Source organism: Salmo trutta, chromosome 40 (assembly GCF_901001165.1).
Source record: "Salmo trutta chromosome 40, fSalTru1.1, whole genome shotgun sequence".
Classification (NCBI taxonomy): domain Eukaryota; kingdom Metazoa; phylum Chordata; class Actinopteri; order Salmoniformes; family Salmonidae; genus Salmo; species Salmo trutta.
Genome location: NC_042996.1, coordinates 17,983,810 through 18,006,310, shown reverse-complemented (window position 1 = coordinate 18,006,310; position 22,501 = coordinate 17,983,810). Strand labels below are relative to the sequence as shown.

Genomic DNA, 22,501 nt, shown 5'->3' with positions numbered 1-22,501 from the left:
TATCATCTCGAAAACAAAACGTTTATTCTTTCAGTGAAATATGGAACCGTTCCGTATTTTATCTAACTGGTGGCAACCCTAAGTCTAAATATTGCTATTACATTGCACAACCTTCAATGTTATGTCATAATTATGTACAATTCTGACAAATTAGTTTGCAACGAGCCAAGCGGCCCAAACTGTTGCATATACCCTGACTCTACGTTTAATGAACGCAAGAGAAGTGACACAATTTCCCTAGTCAACATTGCCTGCTAACATGAATTTCTTTTAACAAAATATGCAGGTTTAAAAAAAAATATATACTTCCGTGTATTGATTTTAAGAAATGCATTGATGTTTATGGTTAGGTACATTTGTGCAACGATTGTGCTTTTGTTAAATCACCACCCGTTTGGCGAAGTAGGCTGTGATTCGATGATAAATTAACAGGCACCGCATTGAATTTATGCAACACAGGACAAGCTAGTAGTATCATCAACCATGTGTAGTTAACTAGTGATTGTGTAGATTGATAGTTTTTTTTTATAAGATAAGTTTAATGCTAGCTAGCAACTTAACTTGGCTCCTTGCTGCACTTGCGTAACAGGTGGTCAAGCCTGCCACGCAGTTTCCTAGTGAATTGCAATATGATCGGCCATAATCGGCATCAAAAAAATGCCGATTACCGATTGTTATGAAAAACTTGAAATCGGCCCTAATTAATCGGCCGACCTCTAATCCTAACATCAACATGTGCCTGATCAGTGTCCAGGGGCAACAGTGCTCTTCCGTGCCTCTTTGAAGTGCTCCTGGAGATCCGCTTGCTATAATAACAAGATCAGGACTGTTTGCCCTCTGTCCCAAACCAGCACGAGACTATGCAGTCTCTGTATGGATGATGGTCCTCGACTCTCTTAGATTTGAGCTCCGTTTTGTCAGTCTGCCTGTGATCGTTCTGGTAAATCACTAACTCGTACACCTGCGCTTGACGATTAATCCACACACACACACACACACACACACACACACACACACACCCACGCTGCTTATAAACTAACTCTATCCGAACCCCCCCCTCTTGCTGACGAGTTCCTCTTTGATCCGTACACTTCAGTCACCTGTAACTCCATACCAATCCCTTACCTCTCCCTTTCACTAACACTAACACACAGCACCATACAGGAGTTTAATTCTATACATTTTGTTTTCCAGAAAAAAGACGCGACCCTCCAGGTCAAAATGGTAGGTCCTTCATGAAATTCACTCGGGTCTTTTTTTTGTTGGAAAATCATTTTTATTTTAATCAGAAGTTGATGTAGACATTACGCTTTCAAACAACCCAGAAATTATTTGACTTAAAATATTCCTACACAAACACAATCGTCACTCCCTGACTTCCCCACATGGCTTTGATTGAATGGTTCCAGTGTAAAGCCATTGGCTAAGCCACTGATAGCAGGGTCTTAGGGGCTTGGGAGAGGTGTTCACTCTAACTAACAGATGCCCTATCCCCAGTCTTAATCTTAACCAAGTACTGTATATCTGACTGTAGCATCAGTGGTGAGAGGCAGTTTCTACATACATAGATCCACTTTACAGGACATGCTTAGGTATTCTACACACACACACACACACACACACTCACTCCAGAAAGCTAGTTCCACAGGGACGTTGAGCAGATCCCTCCCCTCAATCTTAAAATACCAAACCTGTAACAACACTCACTTCAAACCAGGCCATATGAATAATCAGCCTACATCACAGCAGATCACTTAGCTATAGATTATATATATAACCTTGTAGAGTATAAGCGGCATCTCATTCTCAAATCCCCTCTCATCAGTACCCAGACAGGCCTGGGGTGATACGGTTCATGTCACTTGGTACCAGAGCTTTCCCAATGGTACAGATACTCTAGCAGTCAAAAGCTCTTTAGAGATGCTCTCTGCACTGGTCATGTAGATTTGCTGTTGTGGAACAGCACAGTGGCACACTTTCATAGCACTCCTTGGCATCGCTTGGCAACAGTGCGTACTATTGGACTTCACAGCTAGTTTGCTCTGCCTGGCTCCCCATAGTGCTGTACTGGTCTGACTAGGTGGACAGACGGTGCCATCCCTTGCTCTGCCTAATCAGACTAAGAGGATTTAATTCGGCTGCTAATGTTAGTTACTTCACAGCACTCGCACTACCGCAGTCCCCTAACACTCATAGCAATGGCTATGTGGAACGGAAGGAGTTGTGGTGAGGGGGTAGAGGAAAGGGGGAGGTCAGAATTTGACATTTTCTTTTTCATCATAGCGGTGACCTGTAAACAGATTGCTGAGGGTGATGTTTTTACATGGCGCGGCCTAGACCTATCCTGTCCCCTGAGGGTTGATCAAATCACATTTTATTGGTCACATGCACATGGTTAGCAGATGTTAATGCGAGTGTAGCGAAATGCTTGTGCTTCTAGTTCCGACAGTGCATAATATCTAACAAGTAATTTAACAATTCCACAACTATTGCCTAATACACACAAATGTAAAAGGGGTGAGTGAGAATATGTACATATAAATATATGGTTGAGCGATGGACGAGCGGCATAGGCAAGGTGCAACATATAGTATATAATACAGTATTTACACAACCGTTCAAAAGTTTGGGGTCACTTAAACAGGGACATTTCTTTGAAAGGAAAGCAAATGTTTTGTCCATTTAAAATAACATCAAATTAATCAGAAATAGTGTAGACATTAATGCTGTGAATGACTATTGTAGGTGGAAACGGCTGATTTAAAAAAATATATATATATATATACGTAGGCGTTCAGAGGCCCATTATCAGCAACCATCCCTCCTGTGTTCCAATGGCACGTTGTGTTAGCTAATCCAAGTTTATCATTTTAAAAGGCTAATTGATCACTAGAAAACTCTTTTGCAATTATGTTGAACAGCTGAAAACTGAAGATCTCGTACAATGCTATGTACTACTCCCTTCACAGAACAGCGCAAACTGGCTCTAACCAGAATAGAAAGAGCAGTGGGAGGCCCCGGTGCACAACTGAGTAAGAGGACAAGTACATTAGAGTTTGAGAAACAGATGCCTCAAGTCCTCAACTGGCAGCTTCATTAAATAGTACCCGCAAAACACCAGTCTCAACGTCAACAGTGAAGAGGCGACACCGGGATGTTGGCCTTCTAGGCAGAGTTGCAAAGAAAAAGCCATATCTCAGACTGGCCAATAAAAATAAAATATTAAGACGGGCAAAAGAACAGACACTGGACAGAGGAAGATTGGAAGAAAGTGTTATGGACATACGAATCTAAGTTTTGAGGTGTTTGGATCACAAAGAACATTCATGAGACCCAGAAAAGATGCTGGAGGAGTGCTTGATGCTATCTGTCAAGCATGGTGGAGGCAATGTGATGGTCTGGTGGTGGTAAAGTGGGAGATTTGTACAGGGTAAAAGGGATCTTGAAGAATGAAGGCTATCACTCTTTTGCAACGCCATGCCATACCCTGTGGACGGCGCTTTCCTCCTACAACAGGACAATGACCCATAGCACAGCTCCAAACTATGCAAGAATTATTTAGGGACGAAGCACTCAGCTGGCTGGTATTCTGTCTATAATGGAGTGGCCAGCACAGTCACTGGATCTCAACACTATTGAGCTGTTGTGGGAGCAGCTTGACCGTATGGTACGTACGAAGTGCCCATCAAGCCAATCCAACTTGTGGGAGGTGCTTCAGGAAGCATGGGATGAAATCTCTTCAGATTACTTCAACAAATTGACAACTAGAATGCCAAAGGTCTGCAGGGCTGTAATTGCTGCAAATGGAGGATTCTTTGAAAGAAAAGTTTGAAGAACATTATTTCAATTAAAAGTCATTTATTTATAACCTTGTCAACGCCTTGACTATATTTCCTATTCATTTTGCAACTCATTTCATGTATGTTTTCATGGAACACAAAGACCTTTCTAAGTGACCTCAAACTTTTGAACGGTAGTGTACATATGATATGAGTAATGTAAGATATGTAAACATTATTAAAGTGGCATTGTTTTAAGTGACTAGTGATCCATGTGTTAAAGTGGCCAGTGATTGGGTCTCCATGTAGGCAGCAGCCTCTGAGTTAGTGGTTGCTGTTTAGCAGTCTGATGGCTTTGGGGGTGCCACACTCAGAGTGCCCTCACCACCTCCCTGTAGGCTGTCTCGTCATTGTTGGTAATCAAGCCCACTACTGTTGTCGTCTGCAAACTTGATTGAGTTAGAGGCATCATGAAGCCTCCAGCTTGAGGATGAGCTTGGAGGGAACTATGGTGTTAAATGTTGAGCTGTAGTCAGTGAACAGCATTCTTACATAGGTATTCCTCTTGTCCAGATGGGAATGTGCAGTGTGATGGCGATTGCATCACCGGTAAGGTGGAGGTGATATGATCCTTGACTAGTCTCTCAAAGTACTTCATGATGACAAAGTGAGTGCTACAGTGCGGTAGTCATTAGTTCATCTTTGCCTTCTTGGGTATAAGAACAATGGTGGCCATCTTGAAGAATGTAGGGACAGCAGACTTGGATTGGGAGCGATTGAATATGTCCGTAAACACACCAGCCAGCTGGTCTGCGCATGCTCTGAGGACGCGGCTAGGGATGCCGTCTGGGCCAGCAGCCTTGCGAGGGTTGACACATTTAAATGTTTTACCCACGTCAAGAAGGAGAGACGTGAGGGCGGGCTTTGTATGCCACGTCGGAAGTTAGTAGCAGTGGTCGAGTTTATTACTCTCGCGCGTAGTGCCCAAGCCAGACTGCCCATACAGACAACATTCCGGTCTATCTGGCATTGTGTGTTCTGCCTGTGGCCATACAGCAGTTTGTCTGTGGTGTCCCAGTGTCTGCGGTAATGACAGGTGAGAATGATCCTGCGGACAGGAAGAGGGCACAGCCAGATCCACGTTGGGCAGATGGATGTGGTACCGTGTTTGTTTGAGTCTGACTCACTAGTGTGTCTCTGGGGAATTAACTGTGTTCACCCGGAAGGTTCCAGTTTTTGTTGTTGCCTTGAATGCCCTCTCTCGTTCACCCCTCCTCTCCCTTTTTCTCACACCATCTCTCCTCCTTTCTCCATGTTGTCTCTTGAGTCCCGACTCCCACCCAGCCAGCCAGCCTCTCTGATGTAGATTCATCATGTTTAAGAGAACCTCAGGGATTATGGTGGATTAGCAGTGGGCATTAATGGTTATGTAAAATCCAGCATCGTGATTTGCTGGGATTAGAGGTGGGCTAGAGTTGGGGGTGTGGTTTGGCCCGCTGGTGGAGAAGGGGTGAGAGAGTAAGGAAAAGAGTCAGGCTCAGAGAGCTGGGACCTGGCAGTGCTCCCTGTTGTGAAGGGGAGGAGAGAGTACTCAGTTTGGAGGCGGAGCCAGCTGTGGCATTTTCCCAAACCCTAGGCACCTCACTTAGCCGGAGGGTCTTAGTCTGCCTGGCTCTGCCTGCTGTCTGTCTGGTCCGTACCCTGCTCAGTCTCCTCTCTTGATCTCTCTGGTTGCTCCTCCACCTGGTTCTCTGGATCTCAAAATCTTGGACTTGGTTCTCTAGTTCTGTGGCTCACACACCCTGTGTTCCTCTCGGGATGTCTCTCTGATTCTCGGGACCTATAGATCTCGAAGCTATATCCCAGGACCGGGCACCATGTAGTCTTGCCCCCCACCCCCCCATGCTGCCGCCACCGCTCTGTGATGATGTTCTGTACCACCTTCCTGTCCTCTCCCTCTGAGGACCTATCTGAGGGGGGAGGAGGAGGGGGGATCCATCCGGGAGGGTGTCTCTCCACCCTCCACTGCCTGATCCTTCCCCAGGAGGAACTATATGCGCCCCCCTCGGACCCTACCAACCGCCTCTCGCTGCGCCACGGGGACCAGGCCAGCAGTGGGGTGGGTGAAATGCTGCTGGACGTCAACATGGCAGCTATCAGAGGGTGTAAGGGGGACAGAGGGGGGAGGAAGGGGGGCGGAACTCCCTGTGACTGTAGTCCCTCAGTCTCACCCTCGGTCAGAAAGAGCCCCCGTGGGGACTCGAGCCACAGAGGTAGGTGGCTAAGGAGTCAGGACACATGTCCATAGAATTAAGTTTGGTTTGACCACTATGTGGGTGTCACAGGACGTGGCAATATTATTCAGTGTGGGGATTCCACACGCATCTCATCCAGTCAGTGTTGTAGCAGTTTTTCTTGTCTGCTGTGTGTTGGTTAGCAGACATCTCTCTTACTGGCTGTCCTAAGCCTAATGGGAGGCATTAGAGAGGAGAGGAGATGGTTGTACATCAGGAGTGCTTAGTGAGAATGTAATGTGATCACAGCAGCAGATAGTGTGTTGTGGCGTTGGCTGAACTCTCCAGGTGTTAAAAGGCAACCCGCTCTCCCCGTGTGCCCTCTCATTGAACTAATAGGAGGACGTGTCAACGATGGAAGTAGACCTCTATTGTAATCAGTGTGTTAAACTACCTAGATCTGAGACTCTGGTCTCCCCCAGACCAAGACTCTCCGAGCCGGTTGCATTGTGGGTACTGTAGTTCTGACTCTCTTCTGTTCCCTCCCCCAGGCCCGGCCCTGCCCATGGCCACGGTGGACATCAAGAACCCAGAGATCAACACTGTGTCACGGTTCCACGGACACACCTCTCAGATTAACAACATGGTGAGCACCAGCTTCAACAACAACAAGAAGGAGAAGAAGGTGAAGGGAAAGAAGGGCAAGAAGCTGACCAAGGCAGACATCGGAACACCCAGCAACTTCCAGTGAGTATTCCATTCTGTGTTCCTCTCTATTCTGTTCTATATGATTGTTATATTCTGTTCTATTTAGGTTTATTTTGTTTTTAAATTCTGCTCTTTTTTTGTGACACCTGAGTAGTAAGGGTCATTCACAAGCCCACAGTGTGGGTTGAATCCTCACATTAGATTTGTGGGGAACATCTAGTTACTCACTGTGGTGTCAAGTTAGGATGTGGCCCGTTGGGGTCATCTGGGGGGTATTGCATGGCTAATGTATAGAGGAGTACCTCTAGCCATACTGCCATGTGTTAATGTGTGGCAAAGAGTTGATGGGACTTTTTAATCCTGGACATATTTGTAATCCCATGTAATATGTATCTGGCATGATTGATGCGAGGATTATCTGTCCCGTGTTTTTAGGACTAGGACACTGTGGTAGTCAATACTATAGTACTGGCTTACTGAAGTAGTGTAAACCAGGTGTGTTTAACCAGGGGTCCACACTCAGGTACTGCAGGGGATCTGTGAAAATAAATAAATACACACACAGTACCAGTCAGAAGTTGGGGGACACCTACTCATTCAAGGGTTTTTCTTTATACTATTTTCCACGTTGTAGAATAATAGTGAAGACATCAAAACTATGAAATATGGAATCATCTAGTAACCAAAAACGTTTTAAACAAATCAAAATATATTTTAGATTCTTCAAAGTATCCACCCATTGCCTTGATGACAGCTTTGCACACTCTTCCGACAGTCTTGAAGGAGTTCCCACATATGCTGAGCACTTGTTGGCTGCTTTTCCTTCACTCTGCAGTCCAACTCATCCCAAACCATCTCAATTTGGTTGAGTGATAGTGGAGGCCAGGTCATCTGATCTCAAATATTAAATCTCAGCCGTCATACCGCTCAGGAAGGAGTGCGAAAAGTGCAAATCAATCACAGAACAACAGCAAATGACCTTGTGAAGATGCTGGAGGAAACAGGTACAAAAGTATCTATATACACAGTAAAACTAGTCCTATATCGACATAACCTGAAAGGCCGCTCAGCAAGGAAGAAGCCACTGCTCCAAAACCGCCATAAAAAAGCCAGACTGTGGTTTACAACTGCACATGGGGACAAAGATCGTAGTTCTTGGAGGAATGTCCTCTGGTCAGATGAAACAAAAATAGAACTGTTTGGCCAAAATGACCATCTTTATGTTAGGAGGAAAAAGGGGGAGGCTTGCAAGCAGAAGAACACCATCCCAACCGTGAAGCACGGGGGTGGCGGCATCATGGGGGTAATATATTTTTTCAATGTTTTTATGAATATCACTAGCAACAGAATAAACACATTTTGAATTAGCAGTATCTTTCTATCCAACTTTATTTCTCAACTCCTAATATTGAGCTATTGACAGTCTCTGGAGTATCTGACATGGCCTATTCGCAGGTGCTTTTTCAAAGCCTGACAGTGTGGCGGGTGCAGTGTCCAAGTCAAGACATACATTTTTGCCAACACATGATTCACCCTTGTTTAACCAGCTAAACAGCTACTCTTAGCGAAAATGTGCTTGGAGTTACCTTTCTAGCTAGGCTACTTTTAGAGTTTACACTGTGTGTCCTCTTATTCCCTGAGTATAGGGTTTGGTGTGTGTGTGTGTGTGTGTGTGTGTGTGTGTGTGTGTGTGTGTGTGTGTGTGTGTATATATAGTAGGTAGCCTATGTGATCATTCCCTCAGGCTCTGTACTCCTCTCTCTGATCATGTGTTTCCTTCCAGGCACGTCGGCCACGTCGGCTGGGACCCTAACACAGGCTTCGATGTGAGTATGACTGACTGACTGGGTTCTGACTGAGGAGATGTTGTTGTCTACACTGAAGCATCTGGCTAGTAGAGTCATCCCCCCTACTTCTAATGGTATGGGAAGATCCTATGTGACCTGTGATCTGCCTCTTCTCACTTCGGTGGTCTAGCTAGCCTCTGTCATATAACGTATGGGACATATTCAAGTTTTAATGTCACATGCACAAGTACAGTGAAATGCCTTTCTTGCAAACTCAAAGCAGTAGGCCTGGACAGTGGGATGGTTTCTCTGAGGATGTGTATCACTGGGAGAAAGAGGGGAGGGAAGGAGAGTTTGTTTATTTCTGACGTCGTGCTCGTCAGACGTGATTCTCCTCAGAACTAAATATGAAATATTATGGTATCTCTCCTCTCTGCAGAAGTCACTGCCAGCCCAGGCTTACACAAGGAGATTTCACATTCTAAACCTGTTCCTGCATAATCCTTTCAGTTGTTTCCAAATGAAGGATGATAAGTAATTATTGCGTGGTGTTCTACACGCACATCGAACAGACGGGAACCCGGATGATTTGATGACATTTCTAAAATAAGATTTCAATGATTTTGAGTTTCTGAGCTTTAATACTTTTAAGAATTTAAGTGGAGAGAGAGATGGGTGAGTTTAAGAGGAAGAGATATAGAATGTTTTAACATGGTTCAACAGGAACAGGAAAGAATACCCCTTACAGCAGTAATTCATTACATAAAAGAACACAACCTGAATTACATAAACTAAACAAAGCTGTTGTTTTGTGTGTCTGCCCAGAGAGAGAGAGAGTAGTGGTTTAAACTAGATAAGATATAAACCTGTGTAATATAGTTCTGTGGGAATATAATCCCACAGCCTTCAATCCACTCTACCGGTTGGGCAGTGCCAACCTGGCACAGTTCCCCTCAGCCACCAGGTGGCGATGCAGGGGCGCCAACATCAGAGCAGTTTATCTGAGAACATGAGACCGCCAGCTCTGACATAATGTGTTTCTAACCGAGTAGTGTTTTATCCCAGTGACGTTCTAACTCATTGAGGTTCAAACTAAGTGAAGTTGTAACCAATTGAAGTTCTGAGTGAAGTTCTAACTGATAGTGGTTCTAACCCAGCATTGGTTCTATTCCTGTTAGTTTCTTTTTCCATCATTTCAGTGTGGTTCTAACCCAGTGTTCTCTTCTCTCTCTCCTCCAGTTGAACAACCTAGACCCGGAGCTGAAGAACCTATTTGACATGTGTGGCATCTCTGAGGCCCAGCTGAAGGACAAGGAGACCTCCAAGGTCATCTATGACTTCATCGAGAAGAAGGGAGGCGTGGAGGCAGTCAAGATCGAGCTCCGCAGACAAGGTGTGTGTGTGTGTGTGTGTGTGTTCTGTGTTTGTCAGAAGAATATCCATAGCGACTGACAAAACAAGTTGCCTTGTAGCCTAAACTGTGATGGTATCCATATAGATTGTTTAGTGCTCTAGGGTCTAATGTTCATCGTGTTTTCCTCAGGTCCTCCACCTCCAAGGTGGTGTGGTAGGTTGGTTTATCTCTGCATGGTGCTGCTGTGGCATTAACCTGACTGGGAAGCTGTCTGACCTCTGGAGGACAAAAGAGTAGTTCCATCTCTGTCCCAACGTCTAACACAGGGTTCCCCAAACTGGGTCCTGTGTGCACGACTTGTTTTTTTTTGCCCTAGACTTTGATTATTTGAATCAGCTGTGTAGTGCTAGGGCAAACACCCCCAAAAATATGCTCCCAGGAGGGGCCCCAGGACCGAGTTTGGGAATCCCTGGTCTAACACAGGGGCGCACAACTCAGGCCCTCGAGTTCCTCAGGACTGATGCCCTTGAAGACCAGGGTCTCTATCCACAAAGTGTCTGAGTGGGAATGCTGATCTAGGCTCCGTTTTCTCTTCTAGGTCATAATGAATAAGATTGTATGGAAAGAGTCTAGATCAGCACTCCTAGTCGCAGACGCTTTGTGGATACGGACCCATAGCTGTGCAGCCCTGGGCTGGATCTAACATGTATCGACCTTGACAGACCAGACCAGGAGTCAGTTTGCAGTGTGCTGAAGAGACGTTTGCCTTATCTTGACTTTAGAATGTCATGTTAGTCAATGCTATGCTACCACAGAGCTTTTGTTTGAGTTTCTGGGTTAGTTGAGAAGAATAACATGAAGCATAGCTGTCCCTAGTGGCTACAGTCATTACTGCATGCTGGCATACCAGCAATTGAGCTGTATTTGTTGCTGCCTTTCCTCCTGAGGTTCTTCTAGATTTGAAAGCATGTTGTGAAGTGTACTTTGTGTGTGTCTGTGTGTGTGTATATATATGCAATAGTCAATTCCATGCAAAAATAATTTATCTTCTCTCTGGTCCAGCTCCCCCACCCCCTCCTTCCAGAGGTGGACCACCACCCCCTCCCCCACACCAGACCTCCGGCCCCCCGCCCCCACCCATCCGGGGAAGGGGCGCGCCTCCCCCTCCTCCCCCCTCCAGAGCGCCCACCTCAGCCCCACCACCACCTCCCCCCTCCAGAACAGGCATGGGAGCTCCACCCCTACCCCCAACCAGAGGCCCTCTGCCCCCTCCTCCCCAGCCTTCCCATGCCTCCCTGGCTCCCCATGCCCCACCTCCTCCCCCGCCTCCCTCCTCCGCCCCAGCAGGTATGGGTTCCGGAGCACCCCCTCCTCCTCCCCCGCCTCCCGGCCCTCCTCCCCCACCCATGCTGCTGGAAGTTGATGGAGGGGGTGGTGGTGCTGGTAAGCCCTCAGCCCTGTTGAGCCAGATCAGGGAGGGGGCTCCGCTGAAGAAGGTGGAGCAGAAGGAGAGGCCCGTTTCCACCAGCACCGGCCGAGACGGTCTCCTTGAACAGATACGACAGGGCAAGCAGCTAAAGGCTGTGAGTGGACATTACCTTATACACTACACTCTTAACCCCTATGCCCATGTTCCCTATACCCTAGCTCCTACCTCAACCACTAAAAGCCAATTTTAAGATTGCTCCGGCATTGCGATCCAGATGCTGCGTACTGAGGGTGCGATGCAATTGCAGAGCTTTATCAAGCTCTGTACCGCATCGCCTTGGGCCTCCCAAATTTTGTAACAATGTGGAGGGCTCCGTATTGCGCCGTATAGCTCTGCATTGACATTATTGGTTGACGGTAGGTGGGGGCGGGAAGTCCTCTATAAACACAAACTCACTTCCTTGACATCTTCCTTCACAACAGGAAGTATGAATGGCCTGACTTACAGAGGCCGTAGCGCAGTAACTGCAGTACGGCCAATGCAGCTGTCGGCTTGACCACGTAGCCCCTTCACACTTCCCCTGTCCTAGTGATACTAGATGCACATTCCCCTATACTGGAGCGTGTTGACTGGTGTGTATTCCTGTGTGTTCCAGGTGGCTGACGAACCAGGGTCAGGAGGACCCGCCACTCCATCAGCCGGCATCGTAGGAGCTCTGATGGAGGTGATGCAGAAGAGGAGCAAAGCCATCCACTCCTCAGGTACACACACACACACACACACACACACACGTCAGATACGAGGCTGTTGTTATATTCATACCGATGTATTTTCTTTGTGTGTCTCTGTCCCTAGATGATGATGACGATGATGATGAGGAAGAGGACTTTGAGGATGATGATGAGTGGGATGACTAGTGACCCCCCCCCGGATGACTATGACAACACTGCATTGTTCCTAAATTGTTTTTCTAAATCTTATTCAAATGATAATGTAAATGTTTTATCAATTTGCTGTATATTTTTGTTGCCTTTATGTTTTTTTTTATTATTATTCTGTGCAATACCTCATTTAATCTGTAAAGGTTTGTCATGTTATCTTTCTGTAAAGTTTTTTCTTCTCTCCTGCATTAACATTTTTTTTATGTCAAGTTTCTCTTGATCTGTAGATTTCAGTCAGTGACTGGAGGGAGAACAAATGAACAAACTGACAGGGCCCTTAATGTTATAGTTGTTAAAAATCGAGAACACTATTTTCATATCCTTCTCTTAATTCATTTTTACTTATTCAAAAATCCTAGTTTAGCACTCTTATTTTCTTACGAAATCAGCTCTGTTGGAATATTTAGTCCCATTCGCTGTCGATGGTAAATCGACTCAGAGTTTGTATTTTTGCACGAATTGAAGGAAGAGGCTCAGTACGTGAGTACAGAGCAGTATCATGGCTGTATCTGCAACGTTATGCTTTAAAGGATATCACTTCAATTATCCAACACTGTCAACCCGTACACTACAGTAGTACACACACACACACACACACACAGCTGTCTGCTCTGCGTTTCGGTTTGTTTCATCAGTTACAATACAGTATACTCTACAAACATTTGTTTTACTGTAGCAATCAGCCGGCTACAGTTATTTGTTTGAATCAGGTCGATGCTGATGCAAAGCTTGAGGATGAATTAGTTTTGTCAACTTAATATGACATCTGAACTGTTCCACTAACAAACTGTCCTTCAGAACCAGTGAACCACACTAACACTCATCTACCATTGACACTAACCTGTCTCTACACAGAGGGATACTGCTTTCTCATTGGGGAAGGGAACCAATGCTGTTTTTTACAGTATCGCTCTCTGTTTTTACGGTTAGTGAAACTCTGTTCAGTAACCAGGATATATGGACCTCAAACCTTCAGAAATTAGGTTGGAAGAATAATGGACTATTAAATTGTACACTCAAATAAATGTTAATATTTACAGCGACGCTCTCCTGTTTTCTGTGGGATGGATGTGAGTATGATCTTAAATATGACCAGCCTTTGTACAGTAGGTGTACCGTACAATAAGTGTTTGCTTGGGCCTAGGGTTGTTTTGAGGGAGAGCAACTCCTGAGTGTTTACTTGTTTTGATGTTTGAGCGCGTTAAAGGCGTGCACGTGGATGTGTGCGTGCATGTGCACTAAGCCCTCTGGCAACCCTTCCATCAGTAGTGAGTGATGACCAGAGCTCTCATCACCAGCAGCTTGGCATGATTGAGCAGACAACAGCTGAGACATATTCACATGGGGTCTTTGAACGGTCCATATAGCATTTAATGAATAGAGCAGACATGACTCTCTCTTATATGCTACAGAGCTGTCTGATCTACACTTAATATTTCTATCTGACTGTCCAGTGATGTTCCACGACCTGTCTGAATACCTGAATAACCCCCTGGTATGTCTGCTCCCACAAACTGATCTCAAACTGAAATAAGATTGCCTGCATTGTTGATATTTATATTTAATAGTAGTTGGGTGTTTATTTCAATCCGTTCCAGGTGATGCCTGTGTAGCTATGCCAAAGATGGAGTGGGTGCAGCAGGGTAGAGCGTGTCCTGTGTCCTCTCCCTTGTGCGCTCTGGTAAGCCTGTAGGACCAGCGTCCCCTATGAATGGTTTACGAAAGGGGTTATAGCAGGTATACAGTTCCAGGCCCCTAGCACTGTGGAAATTACACCTGAGCAGTGAGTTTGGCACCCTTAGTGACAATACACTGGGGACAGTGCATGGACATAGCAACAACGGGACTTACTGTAGGACAGGTGGCATGGCAACAAGGGAACGACTGCTTAATGGGAACACATGGACATATGGCACAAGTCCATGACAGCCACTAAATCTGAGTACTGGAATGCTTGCTGCAGGCCTGTAGAAGCGTGATGGGAGGGTTGGACCAAGTAGTGGGAGGAGACAGTATTAACAGCTGTTAATAACTTTGGTTTCAGTGTGGCCTATAGCCCTTGTCTCTCAGTTCCCAGTACTCATCATGTTGGCTAAACCCACACATTAAACTGCGAGGTCGAACTGAGTCCACATGACATAACTCATGGACTATTTGTAGTGTGTATGTAGAAGAGATTAAGCTGGAATGATTGAATAGAGGGATGGAAATAGAGATACAGAGAGCAAATTATTTATGTTTTAAATGTATGAAAATACAGTTTGCCAGGCAGTGGGATTAGAAAAATAACTCATGACCTTTCAGTAGACAATTGTTATTTTACCAATCTGCCAGCTGCGTTGGGGTCATGTGTTAAGAGTTACCAATTCTCTCCACATCCTCTTATGGCTGTTTACACAATCTTTTTTTTCCTGACTGTCCACACAGTTTTATGTGACCCATGTCAGATTTGCACATTCACACTGATGCAATGCTCATTTTCTGTCACTAGCTAGTTTTCCATCCAATTGTCGACAGATTTTCATGCGAATATTCTAAAATCCGGATAAAGAAAATATGCGCAGTTTCCACCAAACAGACTAGTCGCGGATAAAAATCAGTGCGTGATGACGTTGTGTACGCACAAAATGTACCTTTTCACACTAAATTAAAATCTCTAGCCAACAGCTCGCAGATGCAGCGCGTTTAGGCTACATTTTATTTATTTAACTAGGCAAGCCGGTTATGAACAAATTCTTATTTACAATGACGGCCTACCGGGGAACAGTAGGTTAAATGTCTTGTTCAATGGCAGAACGACAGATTTTTACCTTGTCAGCTCGGGGATTCGATCCAGCAACCTTTCTGGCCCAACGCTCTAACCACTAGACTACCTGCCGCCCCATGATGGATTATAGGTAAGAGCGAGAATATTTTTATTAGTGAAACGGAAGTCAATCATCATGGCAGCAGAATAAGACTCGATCACCGTACGTGCACCCCACCCTGTGAAGTTTATCATCAATTATTTCATCTGTAGCCTAATAACGTTCATGGGTTTTGGAAATCATAGTGGGAGGACCACACACACCATATCATCCCGTGACTACTTCGATATTATGGTTATTATATCAATATATTTTGCACATATCGGCTTTTCCACCGCCATTTATTTCACAATGAATTTTCCCGACACAAAAAGACCTGCATTTCTAAAATTGTACCAAAACTTCCTGTTTCCATCACACCGGTCATTCGTTTTTTTTTTTTTTTAGTATAACTTTACTCTCATGAAAACTGGATGGAAACAAGTGTTCCTGGGTAGTTTTCGTTGTAATGGCTGGTCGTGTAAAAAGACAAAAACACGAGGCAAAAAATCTGAGTCCAAATCATAGAGATCCTATTATGGATGTGGATGTGGATCGCATATGGATGTGATATGCATCTAAACTGAAAAGATCAGATTCCATGATTCTTTCCCCTTCGGTTTACACATTAGGGAAAGATCAGATATACAGTACCTGATGATAATACCGGATGATACCGAAAACTGTGCTGAAATTGCTCGTCAAGATTGTTGTGTTGTTTAAGTGGTGAATATTGTTTCCCTCCAAGTCAGTTCTTTAATAGAACTGAGGTAAAACCGTGTTTTTGCAGAGTTTGATGTCCTTTCCAATTCCATGTGGGAAGCTAGGATGGTTATTCAAGGACACTTGTTGCTGCTGCCAAAAGCATTTCAGTTTTGTGTTTGCTTTTAACAGCTGTGTGGTGGATTTGGGACCATACCAGAAAACTCTTCCAAGACACATAAATGCTCAGGGGGAGTATTAGGTGGTCCTCTGCTACATTCACTGAGTATAAACAACATTAAGAACACCTGCTCTTTCCATGACAGACTGACTAGGTGAAAGCTTTGATCCCTTACTGTCACCCTTATTAAATCCACTTCAGTCAGTGTAGATGAAGGGAAGGAGACTAGTTAAAGATGGATTTTTAAGTCTTGAGACAATTGAGACACGGACTGTGTCTGTGTGCCATTCAGAGGGTGAATGGCCAAGATAAAATATTTAAGTGCCTTTCAACAGGTTTTGGTAGTAGATGCCAGGCACACCGGTTTGTGTCAAGAACTGCAATGCTGCTGGGTTTTTCAAGCTCAACAGTTTAATGTGTGTATCACGAATGGTCTACCACCTAAAGGACATCCAGCCAACTTGACGCAACTGTGGGAAGCATTGGGGTCAACATGGGCCAGCATCCCTGTGGAAAGTTTTCGACACCTTGTAGAGTCCATCCCAACGAATGGAGGCTGTTCTGAGGGCAGTGGGAGGGGGGATGCTGTCTGACAGGAAGATGGATATAACTTTTTGGCTTTTGGACAGAATCTTTTTGCCAAAACCTTTTTGGACAGAAGCCAAAGGACAGTAACTTTCGAACATTACATGTTGTAGAGAATCTTTTGTACAGTCACAGTACCTTTTCAACAGTACCATGGTTTACGCAGCAATAAAACACCATAACACTTCATTGTGTTGTTACTTGTATCTTCATGTTGAATTCATATAGTATATTCCTCACACAGCAAATACAATATTTACAATTATACAAAAAAAGGTTACCTCAGTAAACAATTTAGACAACAATTTATACACAAAAATGTAGACAACCAAATGCCTTTCTGCAAAAGCATACAGCATAAATACATGTAAAAAATATATGAATTTCAGATTTTTTTTTCTCCAATAGTAAAGGTGTTATTACAGTGTTAATTTCCAGTATCTTCTCTGAGGAAAGTCCAGTTCAATCTGAACGTATAGTTTGTGTCCTCAGTAGTCTCAGGGGGTTCCCTGTGTCTTCGGATCAGCTAGTCTCTTCATCAGGGACAAAGACAAACTTCCTCTGTGGAACTTCCACCTGCAATTAAAAAGACAACGATTTCTGTTAAATAAAACAGGATTTTTTTTTCTTATGCTAGGTTCCTCGAAAACAAAAGATTCCATGAAAGCTAGAGCTATGTCAGAGAGAAATACATGTGAGCAGAAAAAAAACATATATTCCGTAGCCTAATATTGTCCAGTCCTTCCAGGATTTTGTGACTGCATTGTTTGCAAAATCAACAATCCCCTACATATTATGCAAGGGCTTGCAAATTTGATCATCCACCGCACTATTACCGCATCTAACAGTCAAATCACTGCAATATTACTGCATAAAACTGTCCGATCATCACACTACAAAAAGAGGGCTCACAATTAAAACCATACTTTTACCGCATAAAGTGGTTCAATCAAGCCACATGTCAACAAATGTTTTCCCCGTCAGCGCATTTTCGTGATAAATTGGGCAAAACTCATCCCAAAATGTCAGAAATGCAGCAGCAATATCTAACATTTTTGCTCTCAACTATAACAAAAATCCCTCTGCGCTTTCCTTATTTACTCTTTGTTGTCAGAGTTTGTTCTGGTACTGTGAGGCTTTTCCCGTTTCCCTTATCATAGCAGCCGTCCAACAGTCCTATTTTTAACTCTAGTTAAGTGGCAGGCATTCACAGCCTCTAGACCCTAACCTTCTGAGGGCAACCAGGATTTTCCACAGTAACAACATAACAAGCAGTTACCACACATTAATGGGCCCACAGAAACATTAGAGACTAGCCTACTCTCTCGCTCCTTTCTCCTTCTTTCTCTCTATCTCTTTATTTATCCCCCTCTCTTTCTTTCTTTCTCTCTCTCTCTCTCTCTCTCTCTCTCTCTCTCTCTCTCTCTCTCTCTCTCGGCCTGTGTTAGGGACTTCAACCAAGGCTTGTGTTGTGTTTGGCTTTGCTCAGACATACCACAGCGCTTGATGATGGAAAAGTGTCATATGATCGGCGTCCATCGTAAAATAACATGTCAGCCACAGGAGATGACTCAGATAGCGATGTTCCTCTGTCACCTGTCTAAATCACACTGACCTCTGAGGTATGTGTTCCCTCTGACTGTAGGAGTCCACCCTAAGGTTCTCAAAGCACAACCTTATTTATCTTCGACCGTTTAGACAAGACACTTTCTCTCAACCATTTTATATGAGTTGTCTTTGACATTTTCCAAGATGACGTAGTGTCTCAGTCTGCTGGCTTTGTCACAGAAAGAGACACTTTTCCAATGCTTTTTTCCAATGCTATTTGGTTGGTGGTGAAGAATTGGAGCATAGTGTCTGTCCAGGAATACCCAGCCCGTCCAGGAATAACCAGCCCAGGATACAGCTAGAATAGCCTCCATGTTGGTAAGGGCCAATCGTTTTTCCTGGCTATGTGACCTGGCCAGAAAATTACTCTGGGTCCTAATGATGATGTATGAGACTAGGAACTCTCATAGGTGGTGTCTCACCAGCTGACCAGCTGACCATCTTTTACCCTTAAACCCTTGTTAACTCTTATTGGCTGTGCATGTACACATGCACGAACATGTACTCACATACACAATCTCACCTTTCTGAGGGAGCGGACACTGGCGTTGCGGATGGAGTCCATGAGCTGGTCGTGTGAGGAGCGCAGTGGAGTGGGTGGCCTGCTGTGCTCCTGTTCTCTCTTCTCTGCCACTGGCCGCAGAGCGTTCTTCAGCTCCTTCAAGATACTGTTGGTCTCTTTCAGTCCTTTCTTCCCCTTCTTCCCCTTCCCTTTCCCTTGCTTCTTAACGACCTCCTCGTGGAGCCTGATCACCTCCGCTATCTTCCTAGTCGGCTTCTTCTTCTCTGCCGGGGGCTGGCAGGGCAGTGGAGGGGGTGGGGGAGGGGGTGGGGGAGGAGGTGGGGGAGGCGGCGGGGGAGCAGGAGGGGTCTGTTTTTTGGGGAGTTTGGGGGATTGCCAAGGAGACACACGCGGGGAACCGTAGGGCGAAGAACCCGGAGTGGCCTTCAACAGAGCGGTCGTACGGGGGTTAACGGCCCCCTCTGGCCCCGCCTGCTGGTTCTGTCTCTGCTCCTGCAGGCGTTTCTGTCTCTGACGGTCCATGTTACGGGTCAGGATGCCTGTCATGCTCATCCGGGGGCCTGGCAGGTGGAACTGGTAACCCAGCTTGATCAGGGCGTGGTTCTCCCTCAGAATCTTCACCATCTCCATCTCCACCTGACAGAGAGAGAGAGAGAGAGAGAGAGAGAGAGAGAGGGATTGTGAGTTTGTGATTTTACTATTGCCTGCAAATGTGTGTTGAGCAGCTGCATCAAGATCTAAAACCAAGTCCAGACTGACTGACCTGTCCTCCACACATGTGTCTCTGGTTGTGGAAGCGTAGCTCGGTCAGGGTGCTATTGCTAGGCAGAGCCTGAACCATAGCCAGAACCCCTTTCCCTGTCACATAGTTGGACTCGATGTTCAGGCTGATGATGGAGGAGTTTTCGCACAGCGTCTTGGCAATGGCCAGCGCCACGGGGTCGTCAGCATGCGTGTTGGCCAGGCTAAAGACACGCACGTGTGTGTTGGAGCGCAGTGCCTCGGCAAACTGGATTAGAGTGTCCTGTGAGATGTCCTCGATGTTGTTGAGGTTGATCTCTTTGAGCTCAGGGTCGTTATTAAGGACTCTTTCCAGGGCCTCGTCGACAACTGTTGGGTTGCCGTCGGCGTTGGGGTCAAGCTGAGGTGGGGGCGGGGTTAGTCTCATAGGCTCCACCCTTGGGGGTCTCAGGAGGCTAGGGGAGGAGATGACGACTGACAGCGGTGATGGAGGACCAGGATCCTTTGGGGGCGCTGCTTCAGGCCTTTCCTCTTCTGGCTCCTCTTTATCCTCCTCATCCTCTGTTTCAGTTCCCTCTTCCTCATTCTCCTGTTCCTGTTCTTCTTCTTCTTCCTCCTCTTCCTCTTCATAATCTTTATTTTCTTTCTCGTTCTCGACATCCTCCTCTGCTTCGCTGTTGCTTTCTGTCACGCATTCTTCCTCGCTCTTTTTGGCATCATCATCGTCATCCTGTTTAGACATAAATTGTAAATCTCTCATTAATCTGACTCAGACACATGGTCATGTTCTCTTATGTCTAAAGTTAGACCTAAACAGGATCTGTTTTTTTTGTTTGTGTGAAGGTCCTAACCGGTTCTCTGTTGTACAAGAAAGTGATCATTATTGAATAATGAAGCTTCTTAATTGGTCAAAGGTTATCCATATAGGTTATCCATATAGATCTGAGAGTAGCAAGCTAGTGGAGTTCAGACTCTCTCCTGATCACTGACCTGTTTGGGGCTGCTTGCTTCCCCTCTCTCATCCTCCAGTATCCTCTTGGTCTCCTTCTCCCAGTACTTCAACAGAGAGTCTCTACTGAAGGTGCCAGTGGGGGTCTTCTCCGTCTGGTCCCGCTGTCTCAGGCCGATGGGCACGTTGGCATCAGGGTCAATGTCTGCCAGCTCCATCTCCAGCTCTGCTAGCTCCTCTGGGCTGAGAGAAGCCAGTAGTTCATCCTCATCCACATCCTCATACTTACTCAACTCCCGACGGTACCCAAAACCGTTCATCGCTGAAGAGGTTGGCCCCTTGGCCGGGCTCCAGGTAGATGGGGCTCTGTTTGCCGTACGAGTCCGATCAGGATGGGATCGTTCTGGGATAGGTTTCCGGTCAGTGTGGAGTCTTTCTGGAGGTGTGGGTCCAGTCAAGTTCAGTCTCAGCCAGTTCTGTTTGTCCTCTACTACTTCAGTGAGAACAGTACCAGTGATGTGTGTGCAAGGGGCCTAGCTGGGGTGCCTGTGTCGGTGGTGTGTGTGTTGAGTGTGTGTCCTGTTCTCCTCTCTTCTAATCTCTCCAGCTGCTGCAGAGGCCTTAAGAGAGGGATCAGTGGAGTGCAACAAAGCGTCGGACCATGATGCACAGTGCTTTTTTTGGGAGGCGCTGCTCAGAGAGATAGACTAGAGCCACAAAAAGCATGTGAGCTCAGAGAGCAGTGCGGCCCTGGTCAGGCCTGTCAGCGGATCCCAGCAGCGGCCACATTGTTCATGGCCAAAAAACCAGACCCAAGAGAGAGAGTCAGCGAGTCATAGAGGCACATAACGACAAGCAGAAACACAGAGACACATAGCAACACGAAAACACATATTTACACACAGAGGGACATCACATCACACATAGAGAAACCCACAGACATAGAAAGACATTCAGACTCAGAGACCCACAGAGACACACACCATGACATAGATGTGTCTCAAATAGTACACTTTTCCCTAGGTGGCTCTGTTCAAATGTAGTGCACTACATAAGGAATATGGTGTCATTTCAGATGTGCCTCTAGTAAGGACCAGATAGATTGGTTATCTCATAAGGGACAGAGTGAAGTAGGCTGTATTGAAATTGTTACTTTTCAAGTGTCTTTATCACCAATCGACATTGTTGTGTGACACCACTGGCCTTCCCGTGGGATTAACTACTACAGATATCATGGTTTCTATGGTAACATGTTTCTATGGCGCAGACTAATATAGCAATAATGTGGTAGTAGAGCTGTATCTTTTAATGGGCTTTGATTTAGTAAAATGGTTCCTGGAATACTGGGAATAACAATAGATGATTGCGTCAGTGGGCTTTTTTTTAATAGAGGGTTATGTTATCATTTTAGGCTTGTCAGAGTAGAGTGGAGGAGCTTCTCTGAGAGCTGGCAGACAAGGCAGCGGGATGTTCTCTGTCTCTGCTATACACTGCTGGCTTTGGGCTTTTAATCAGACCTCGTTATACATCACCACTCTGTCTGACTTAATGAAAAATAGTATTTGGTTGGAGAACAAAAATGGTCTGTTTATCTAGTCACTTTAAACAATGCCACTTTATATGATGTTTACATACCTTACATTACTCATCTCATATGTATATACTGTACTCTATACCATCTACTGCAACTTGCCTATGCCGTTTGGCCATCACTCATCCATATATTTTTATGTACATATTCTTATTCATTCCTTTACACTTGTGTGTAAAAGGTAGTTGTTGTGAAATTGTTAGATTACTTGTTAGATATTACCGCATGGTCGGAACTAGAAGCATTTTGCTACGCTCACATTAACATCTGCTAACCATGTACAGTGGGGGAAAAAAGTATTTGATCCCCTGCTGATTTTGTACGTTTGCCCACTTACAAAGAATGATCAGTCTATAATTTTAATAGTAGGTTTATTTGAACAGTGAGACAGAATAACAACAAAAAAATCCAGAAAAACACATGTCAAAAATGTTATAAAATGATTTGAATTTTAATGAGGGAAATAAGTATTTGCCCCTCTGCAAAACATGACTTAGTACTTGGTGGCAAAACCCTTTTTGGCAATCACAGAGGTCAGAAGTT

General features: G+C 45.2%; 2 protein-coding genes across 4 annotated transcripts in view; one reads left to right on the top strand and one right to left on the bottom strand.

Moving 5' to 3' along the window:
* The window catches only part of LOC115180630 (neural Wiskott-Aldrich syndrome protein), a 27,870-nt gene extending 14,599 nt beyond the window's left edge, over positions 1–13,271 (top strand). The window contains exons 5-11 of one of the 2 annotated variants that reach the window (XM_029742869.1): positions 1,195–1,224; positions 6,565–6,760; positions 8,505–8,547; positions 9,748–9,901; positions 10,925–11,445; positions 11,947–12,052; positions 12,147–13,271. In XM_029742869.1, coding sequence (XP_029598729.1) covers positions 1,195–1,224; positions 6,565–6,760; positions 8,505–8,547; positions 9,748–9,901; positions 10,925–11,445; positions 11,947–12,052; positions 12,147–12,208 — 1,112 coding nt within the window. In that variant the 3' untranslated portion in view covers positions 12,209–13,271. The remainder of the gene's footprint in view (positions 1–1,194; positions 1,225–6,564; positions 6,761–8,504; positions 8,548–9,747; positions 9,902–10,924; positions 11,446–11,946; positions 12,053–12,146) is intronic. The other variant, XM_029742870.1, reaches the window with a different exon arrangement.
* Positions 13,272–16,346: 3,075 nt separating this feature from the next.
* On the bottom strand, positions 16,347–21,922 carry LOC115180424 (leiomodin-2-like). Of its 2 annotated transcripts, XR_003873073.1 has the most exons (5): positions 20,409–21,922; positions 19,441–20,148; positions 18,678–19,313; positions 16,970–17,122; positions 16,347–16,607 (listed from the first exon to the last, which is right to left on the bottom strand). XR_003873073.1 is itself a non-coding variant. In XM_029742491.1 (4 exons), the coding sequence occupies exons 1-4, from the start codon at positions 20,685–20,687 to the stop codon at positions 17,069–17,071; spliced, it is 1,677 nt and encodes a 558-aa protein (XP_029598351.1). In that variant the 5' UTR covers positions 20,688–21,922; the 3' UTR covers positions 16,763–17,068. The 2 variants fall into 2 exon arrangements, 1 of the variants encoding a protein (XP_029598351.1); XM_029742491.1 differs by lacking the exon at positions 16,347–16,607 and having other exon boundaries at positions 16,763–17,122.
* Positions 21,923–22,501: the final 579 nt, after the last annotated feature.

What these genes read in the sequence shown, in the direction of transcription:
- LOC115180424 (XM_029742491.1), bottom strand. Translation starts at nt 20,687, where the DNA reads ATGAACGGTTTTGGGTACCGTCGGGAGTTGAGTAAGTATGAGGATGTG. An exon ending in GACACATGTGTGGAGGACAG is followed by an intron (nt 19,314 to 19,440) that starts GTCAGTCAGTCT and finishes TCTCTCTGTCAG; the next exon opens with GTGGAGATGGAGATGGTGAA. An exon ending in GTGTCCGCTCCCTCAGAAAG is followed by an intron (nt 17,123 to 18,677) that starts GTGAGATTGTGT and finishes TTTTAATTGCAG; the next exon opens with GTGGAAGTTCCACAGAGGAA.